Source organism: Corticium candelabrum, chromosome 21 (assembly GCF_963422355.1).
Source record: "Corticium candelabrum chromosome 21, ooCorCand1.1, whole genome shotgun sequence".
Lineage (NCBI taxonomy): Eukaryota > Metazoa > Porifera > Homoscleromorpha > Homosclerophorida > Plakinidae > Corticium > Corticium candelabrum.
The window spans coordinates 5,834,151-5,843,751 of record NC_085105.1 but is presented as its reverse complement, the minus strand read 5'-3'; the positions used below and the strand labels follow the sequence as shown (position 1 = coordinate 5,843,751).

Sequence of the window (9,601 nt, the reverse complement as noted above, 5' to 3'; positions counted from 1 at the left end):
TGTTCCATTTGTTGTTGCTGTTGTTGTCGTTGTTGTATTTGTTGTTGTTGTTGTTGTATTTGTTGTTGTGCATGTGTGAGTTGTTGTTGCAGCTGTTCTTTTTGTTGTTGCATCTGTTCTTTTTCTTGTTTCATCTGTTCTTTTTGTTGTTTCATCTGTTCTTTTTCTTGTTGCATCTGTTGTTGTTGTTGTTGTTGTTGTTGTATAAGTTGTTGTTGTTGTGTGTCTACTCTATGTTGTTGTACTTGTGATAATATTAGTAATTGCTGTATTTGCTGTTGTTGTTGTTGTTCTTCTTGTTGTTGTCGTCTCCGTTGTTGTGGTGTCGGTGGGGAAATTTGTATCATCCTTTTTGTCAAAAAACAAAATTGTGCCAATGGTTCGCTAATGTCAATTCCTGCCAACCCTCGGATAAGCTCACACCTGAAGTCTTTCTGCGCATACTGCCCTTTCCTCTGGAGACGTTCATCTTGAGGATGTTGTTTTTGAAGGGCAGTAAACATGATGAAGCTGTTGAGAATAGCTAAGTCAATCATGTGCAGAAAGATCTTCTTCCAGTACTTGAGGCTCTTATGCAATACTTCATAATATTTAATCATTTGGTCTGATTTATCTACACCTCCCATGTGGGCGTTGTAGTCGCAAATAGCCTCAGGTCTGAGAATACGGATCCTGTGGTGCCCATCATACTTTGCACGATCCTTGGTGAATCTTTCGCAAAGAGCATGATGGTGTCCAGAATGAAGGGTGCTCATAAGCGTTACCACGTTACGGTCCACCCATTGAATGGTACAGAGTGGACCATCACGTTCATAACGAAATGAACCTAAACAAAACTGTAATTGTATTTGCTAATAAACACATATGCTATAGTTACCTCGTGGCAATTTTGAGAACAGACGAATGTTCTTAAAATCGGCAGGAACACCCTTCCTGTTTTTCTGGACTGTACCACAGGCCATTGTACGCCGGTCATAGAGCTCCTTGAACAGGGGTCCTGATGTATAGAATTGATCAGTGTACACAGTGTACCCCTGATCAAGGAGAGGATCCATCATACGCATGACTGTACGATGGATCACACTTGTGTCATCTGCTGACTGAAGTGTTGTCTTCCGTCGTTTTCGAGCTGAGCCAGCTGATGGTGTTGTGGTTGCAGCTGCTGTTGTTGCTGCTTGTGATGTTGTTATTCCCGCTGTCGCCGCCACTGATGATTGACGCTCCTTGCCCGTGTAAATATCGAAGTTGTATGTGTAGCCAGAAATAGAATCGCATACACAATACAACTTCACACCCCACTTGACGGGTTTGTTTTTGATGTATTGCCTAACAATAGCAAGATCATATTCAGTAATTGTTCAGCTTATATTTTGGAAACCTTTACATACCTAAAAGCAAAACGGCCTTTGGCTTTCACCATGCGCTCGTCAAGTGAGACACGGGCTTGAGGCTGACCATATTCAAGACAATTTCTACGTAATTCGTCGTATACTGTACGAACTTTTCTCAATGGGTCAGCCTCTCGGTCCTTATCAGTACGAGGATTTTCCATCTGTAGGACCGATAGGATTGCGTCAAAACGGTCGCGAGACATGAACTTTCTGGCCCACAACCCGTAAAAGGGAAAAGTTGTGCGCCAGTAATCTGTGAGCTCAGGAACCTACAGATACAAAAATCAAAAAAAATACACTAAATATTTTGTTATAGTATACCTTGACAAGTCCCATGTATATCAAGAGCCCAATCAGCGAGTTCATCTCGACAACCGTCACTGGTCGAAAACTACCCTCCCCTCGCCGTCCTCCAGACTTGCCTCTATAACTTTTTTTGCAGTTATCTTCACCGTTGATGTTACTGTTTCTACACAATATTATACCATGAAGACAGATGCAGAGAAAAGACATCAAACACATACGTTCTGATAATCTCCAGCATGTTGTCAGTAAAGAACAATTTGAAGAAACCTACAGCAGTGGTAGGATACGGTTGAGGAGGGTAGAATCCTGCCGGCCTTCGTGGTGCAAATTGTGGTAATTGCCGTTGGTAATCATCCACAGGTGGAACATGGCACAAATGCTCGACAGGCAGTGCATCAGTGCGGCGATCAAGACGGGCAGCTGGCTCAGGCTCAGAGTCAGATGACTCAGACGAGGAAGCTGGTGAATGACGTTGAGTTGCTCGACGTTGAGTTGCTCGACGACGAGCTGGTTGTTTTCTAGTTGGCTGCTGACGAGGTTGAGGTGGTGGTTGCTGATGGGGAAGAGTTGATGACACAGAAACAGCAGTGACTGAAGAAGAAGGAGCTGAATGAGAAGTAGGGGGTGAATTGGCAGGTAGAGAAGTAGCAGGTAGTGATAAATGTGGATCTGGTGATGAAGGAGAATGATTGTGAGGTGAAGGGGGGCTAATACAAATATAAGATATTAGAATCTGTGTGCATGAGTGCAATATATTGCATCTGTAATCACAAAATACAGGTACACAGCCATAGCAACCGCAACACAACAAGTCCGTTGCTATGTGCGTTGCTATGGGCATAACTCAAATTCTTGCCAACTCCTAACATCCAAAGTTGGAAAACATTTACTGAAACGTAAAAACTAAACAGCGCATAGCAAAAAACGAAACGAATAGACATCAAACTGTTTTACATACCGATGTCTACCACAACATACGGGTACACAGCCATAGCAACCGAACACTCATGCGTTGCTAAGCGCATAACTCAAATTCTTCCCAACGGCTAACGCCCAAACTTGCAAAACAGGTACTACAAACGTTACTGAACAACGTATCGCAAAAAAAAACGAGATGATTAGACATCAAAACGTTAGACTTACAGCGTAGCGTCATCGCTGTCTTCCTCGACGGGTAGCACTTCTTCGTTGTCCGTCGAGTCACAGTCGGACGACGATATCGAAGTCATCGACACATTACCACCATCGTCATCATCGTCATCAGTGGTTTGCAGCTGAAAAATATTAGCCAAATGGGCAACAGGCAGCGAAGCCCCAACTTGAGAAGAGCGCTGCGACATCCGGTGGAAAGAAAATTATGACCAAGCCGCATGCGCCGTTAAAAATTTGCCCGTATGTGTAGACACGCCTCAAAGGTGTGTCTAACAGTGAAAAATATTTTGATTGGCTACAAGCGTTCAGGAAGGTGGATATTCGACGATGAAGTCACGTGGCCGGAAACAGACCATGACGTCAGAGGTGTGCAAACTGCGATATCTAGCGATTACGAGAACGTAGACTCCTCAAAGTAGGTTCATTTGAAAGATAATTTAATAGCGAATCGTTTAGGCTATAATTTAAAAGTATTGACAAAGGCTCCTTTGCAGGAAACCGGAATAGCAAAGCCGGGTACTGACCGGAGGTGGAGACAAGGTACGCGCGTTACCGACGTCACTCCACGTGATGACCTACGTAGCGCGACGTAATAACTAGTCAGGAATAGAAGGGTTAAATATGTACAGTTAGTTATGTTAGTTAATGTCAATATATATCATCACTTCACAAAGAGCCATAATACAATTATTTCTTATTATGACTAATATATATATATATTTGCTGTTCAAATACACACACACACACACACACACACACACACACACACACACACACACAGTACACTAATTATATAACTGTCATTCACGTCACCAACCATATAACAACGCCATAATAACTATATAGTTTGCAATACAATACCAGGTGGCAATAGGCATATACAACGTATACCTGGAAGTGTCAACAACGCAATGACTGATACCATCAACTTAATTAAGTAACTGAACTTAAATTAATCAACTTAATTTAATTAGAACCAATGCTATATCTACGGATACATTACCTCAATAATACTGTAGCTGTGTGACAACCAGCAGAGTAATGAATATGTCGACGCCATCCATCTACAATGATTCTATGCATTAGTACTTATTATGTGGTTTGCATTAAATGATCTGATTTGTAATGAGTATTGAAGTGTCTATAGATTATTTCATGTACGTGTTTATATCAACTAGATAATGCTTAATTAATAAATATTGTGTACACACACATATTGTGTACTGTCATGTTAATTGTATAGTGTCTATCTGTTAATAAATTTTTGTAGGAGTAGTTGTGAAATAGAATTAAATTGCCTGAGTACTTTGCACTGTTCTAATTGTATTGGTAATTAATTAATTGCATATTATTTAAATTGGACACAGATAATAAATTTGCAATAAATAGTGCACAATTTCATGTATGCAGTGAACGCCACAATGTAAATATTGACAAAAATCTAATCCAATTAATTAATAATATGCGTAGCAGATGCGTGCACCCAAAAAATATTTCAAGAAAACTTCAATTTTTTTATTTAACCGCGAAACATAGTAATTAAAAATCACATTACCTGCCGTCCAATATATTTGAAGTCGATTTGTGCCGAGAGAGCACCGTTCAGCGAAAGACACTCACAACTGAAGGCCCCTTTCAATAAATAGTGCATTTTACTGCATAAAAGATAAGCAAATAGACAGCAGTTCGTTTATGTCAAAAACGCGGTTGTAACATGTCCATTCCCTACCAAGAATCAATTGGCTCGACGGTAGCCTCGTACACCAAAGCGCATTCGCTGCAGCGGCTAAGTTCCCTAACCTTGTCCCAAAAAAAATCGCCCGCTGCGGGGGGGTGAAAGTCTTGACTCTCGAGCCTAGCTGCAGATAGGACGTGTCCCAAATGCTACAAATTGAGACATTTTGCAAGAGTTTGCCGAGCGAAACAAACATTCACTACTACACCTAAGAAACCGGTCAAGTATTTAAAAGAACAAGAGGAAGTAGAGTATGCACGATTAACTGTCATCAACACAGCCAGTACGCACGCAAAGCATTTGGGACGTTTAGAGCTATTGGCACGAATGAAGGCATCACATTTCAGATCGACATTGGTGCACTGTGCAATGTACTGTCATTCAAAGACTATAATAGAACCACTGGAGACAGAAAAGGCCAAGAATGGTTGAAGACCAACTGGTAATGTACCAGTTGGTGGTAATGTACATGTAATGTACCAGTTGGTACCAACTATCCTGGTAATGCGCAACAACGCACACTTTTGTCCCAAAGAAACAAGCTGGATCACCTTGCAATGAAATGGTCACACGTTTCGAGTTCATTGCCACATAGTGAATGGAAATGTAACACCGTTACTAAGCTTGAAATCAAGCCAGCAGCTAGGTTTGATCAAGGTTGTTGATAGTGACACAGTAAACGTAGTAGCAGAGCAGATCTCGAGCAGCAACGTTCTCAATGACCCAGTACTACGTTAGTACAAGGACGTGTTCCAAGGTTTAAGATGCCTTGACGGAGAATACACAATTAAACTAAAGCCAGATGCCAAACCTGTGGTACAACCACCACGCAAAGCACCTGTTGCATTGAGAGAAGCTGTGAAGGAAGAAGTGGCAAAGATCACCACAGAAGGAGTAATAACACCTGTAACTGAATCGACAGCCTGGCTCTCTGCCATGGTAGCGGTGAAAAAAACCCTGAAAGTTCGAATATGTATCGATCCCAGAGACTTGAACGAGTGAATAATGAGTGAACACTACCATTACCTACATTTGAAGAAGTGGCAACTAAAATCCCAAGCGCAAAAGTATTTTCAGTCTTTGATGCAAAAATTGGTTTTTAGCAAGTAAAGCTAAATGAAGCATTAAGCTATGTTACCATACTCAACACTCTACATGGTCACTATCGCTGGAATCGAATGGCTTTTGGTATAACTTTTGCAACTGAAGTGTGGCAGAGGAGAATGAATGAAATAATCGAAGACTTACCTGGAGTGTAAGTTATTGCGTACGATTTCTAAGTCATTGGATTTGGTGATACAGATCATGCAGCTATCCAAAACCACGACGAGAATATGAAAGATTTCCTGGAAAAAGCACGTGAACGAAACATGAAGCTAGCACCTGAAAAATTTCGTTTACGACTGAAGGAAGTCTCTTTCATTGGCCATAAGGTCACATCAGAAGGTATTGTATCAGATCCTGTCAAGATCAAAGCTATACTAGAAATGCCTACACCAACAGATGTTGGTGACTAGGAATGACCAACTACTTCGCCATATTTCTACCGAAACTGTCGGAAAAATCAAGCATACTAAGAGAATTATAACGCATTGGCAGCAATTGGCTATTGTTAGACAAATATGAAAGTGTGAAATGAAATCAAGCTGTTAGTAGCTAGTACCCCTCTACTAGCTTTCTACGACACTAGGAAATATGTCATGGTACAGTGTGATGCGTAACAAAATGGGTTAGGTGCAACCCTACTCCAAGAAGGAAGACCTGTCTCATATGCATCTAGAGCATTCACCAGTGCCGAAAAGAACTATGCTCAAATCAAAAAGAGTTGCTCGCCATAATTTTTGCTTGTGAACTGTTTGATCAATATGTATATGTCAAACAAGTTACAGTTGAATCCGATCACAAACCGTTGGAGTCAATTGCAAAGAAGCGCATGGAAGACGTACATAAACGTCTAAAACGAAAGTTACTTCGTCTCCAAAGATACGACATGGAAATAACATACAAGAAAGGCACCGAACTCTACATACTCACTTTCAGTGCACCCAGTCAATGCCAGTGATGCAGTTGCCATCTCTTGCAACCTGGAATATTTGGTTAGTTAATGGAGAATCAGCTGAATACAACTGAGTAGCGACTAGATGTACTTGCAGACACGTACTCAATCCACAGTCAGACAAATGTATACGCCAGAAGTGCTTGTATACTTACTGTACTTTCCCTGTACTATCAATGTCAATCATGAAAACTGTTCTAAACAACATAACAACAACAAGGTGTGACCTAGATATCTGTTACAAGAACCTTGAAAATTCTAAGTAAAATATTTGCTACATTGAGAATATTTTGGCAATGGAAGGTCTTATGTCATGTACATAAGAAGAAATGTCAAAGCAGCTGCTCCTTGTGTTCAAACGGAATGTAGTAAAGAATAAATATTTGTCATACTTCCACATGTAATTATAACATTAGAAGGTGCTAGCTTTCACATGCAGTAATTAGACACCCAAACACGCTGTTTGCAAGACATTCATGGTTTTCATTCAATCCAAGCTCTCACGAACTCACTGCTGCAGTCTCTGACAGTTACTAATGAGTCTGGTGACAAGAACTAACTGAAAGGCTATTAATTAGAAACAGTTTTCCTGTTTTAGGATTGGACACATTATCTAAATCTACGTCCTTACTTCAGATTAGATCCTAATCCACCTGTGGTTTTTACTTTTTGAGTGCACACAATATGACAATAGTAATCTGGTGTCACTTCAACATAAACAGATGTTTCTAGTATAACCAATTGCAACAACATGCCAATCATTGCATGTACATGCACATGTGTTGTCTCCTGTTTGATTGGCAAAATGTCAGGCTGTAATCTACTGATACTGGTCAATGGCATTTTTTGTCAGCCAGCTGTTACATTGATTCCTGTATGTCCTATAGTGTTGTATTGGTTTATGGCTAAGATAACCACAACCACCAAACAACTCCCTTTGTATTGAGGCTATAGAGATTGTGCGTTTGACGTCACAATCACGTGATATTCCATAAGTCGCCATCTTAAGGGGTAAGCGTATTAGCATGGCTAGAGTTGCTGTGTTTTTGGCTGCCATGATCGTAGAATTCAGAGGAGCAACACACGTTTTTAGTCTATAATGGCTATAATAACCGGTCAGGGACCAGAAATGCGTCATTTGAGCAACAGACGACGGGCAGCGTGGATCTCCAGCCTAGCCAGAAAACACTGGAAGCCTTCGCAGCATTCGCGTGTTTGCTCTGAGCACTTTCTGTCTGATAGAGCTGTCATTTCTAGTATGTTCTATAAGATAAAAGAGTAATCTATGCTACTATGAACAATTCTAGAAAAGCCATCCTTTGTGTATGACTCAACACTAACCCTGACTATGTACTGTACCATCTGAAAGGATGGTTTATGTTGCTACAAGCACTTACAGTAAAGAGATTTGTTCGTCTCAAAAGGTCTAGTACACATAGCAGCATACAATCATATACAACATCATGTTACTACAATTCATGTCGGGAACGACTTCTGACTCCTCCGTCCACAGTTGAACCTCCGTTCTACCTGTTCTTAGGCTCGCAAGTACAACTTTCTCTTCGTATCGCTTCTGCGATTCAATGGAGAGAGACTTTTAGACTTCTGTTCCATAATTTCTTTTAAGAATTAGCTTTATTGCACTCGACCATCAGACTAAGAAATCACGACAAACTCACGAATTCACCGATAAAATTTGGTTTAAATCTTTCGCAATTTGTATACTGTCACCATACTATCTAACACAGTCGAACGTCCTTGAAATGTTGTACAAACCGCCGTCGCAAAGAGAGATACCTGCGGAAGACAGAAGCTTGCCCTCTAGAATGGTGGAAAATACGGGTACTACAAAAAACGCCTACTTTCCCCCAGCAGGCAAAATTTATATAGAGTTAGAAGCAGGAACCAATGCATAGATTAGCAGCCAACATTGCCCTATTGTAGCTACTAAACGGTGCACTGTCTCTTTTCGAGTGTCTTCAGCAATCAAGAAAAAAACTCTTCTCATAGCTGATTTTTAGACAACAAATGTGGAACCATCCAATGGAACACTTTTTTTGCCACAAGCAATCACTTTTCCAGCCTTCTCAGTTCTACAGAGACCCTATTGCTCTAGGCTTGCTGGATGTAGATCAAAGTCGTCATGTGATACGGGGAATGCCTTCATTGAATCATCAGCTAGCTGAATACAAGACATATCTATGGCGTATGAAAGAATGTCGAGGCTAAATACATTCATTTACCACAGACCAATTTTTATCACACTTAACTGTGTGACAGACCTTAACCCCGCCCTCAACATTTTCGTGCTGCATGAGAGCAGAATAGGGGTCTATCTACGCAAGACTAGCGTGACGCTGTGTTGGCATACAGCCACTGTAAGTCCAGATGTAGGTATGAACACTCCCTTACATCAGCAACTTGGTGTTACTGCACTCGCACATGCAAGGCCTTCAGCTGCTCAAACGTAACTTTAAGCATTTACTATCCGTTTGTGTTGTTGCCGAGAATAGTGAGGCTTGTAATCTTGGTCGCAAAACAGCAATGGGCGTGGTCCTATATGGCTCTCCATCGAGCTTTTGGTATCTATATATATATATATAAGAGTGGTGTTTGACTGTCTGTCTGTCTGCTCTGTCTGTCCGTCTGTTGGAGCGTTTCTAAAAAACGGCGAGTCCGATCTCGGCCTAATTGGGCACGCGCAATCCGAATTCATTCGTTTCGAAAGTCAGACTGTGATCGTCTTCCTGACTTCTCCCACAACGACTCGATTACTCGCCGATCGAACTCGCTTACGCTCGTGCGCGAAAATCTCCGGAATGGCGCATCTTATCTCCACAGAATTTAGACTGCCCGTTTCGACGTCAGACGGTACACGCTGAGCGTGTCGTTTATTGCGGGCGACTCTGGGAAACGGAATATAATTTTGCTGATACCTGGGTCTTGAAAAAATACGCCCAC

General features: G+C 41.3%; 1 protein-coding gene across 1 annotated transcript; it reads right to left on the bottom strand.

Moving 5' to 3' along the window:
• Positions 1–245: 245 nt before the first annotated feature.
• LOC134196217 (uncharacterized) lies at positions 246–3,037 on the bottom strand (the record flags this gene model as incomplete). Its single annotated transcript, XM_062665293.1, has 6 exons — positions 2,841–3,037; positions 1,965–2,404; positions 1,713–1,918; positions 1,389–1,660; positions 878–1,326; positions 246–826 (listed from the first exon to the last, which is right to left on the bottom strand). Coding segments are annotated over exons 1-6 (2,145 nt in total), but the record flags the coding sequence as incomplete, so codon positions are not given.
• Between the last annotated feature and the right edge of the window lie 6,564 nt (positions 3,038–9,601).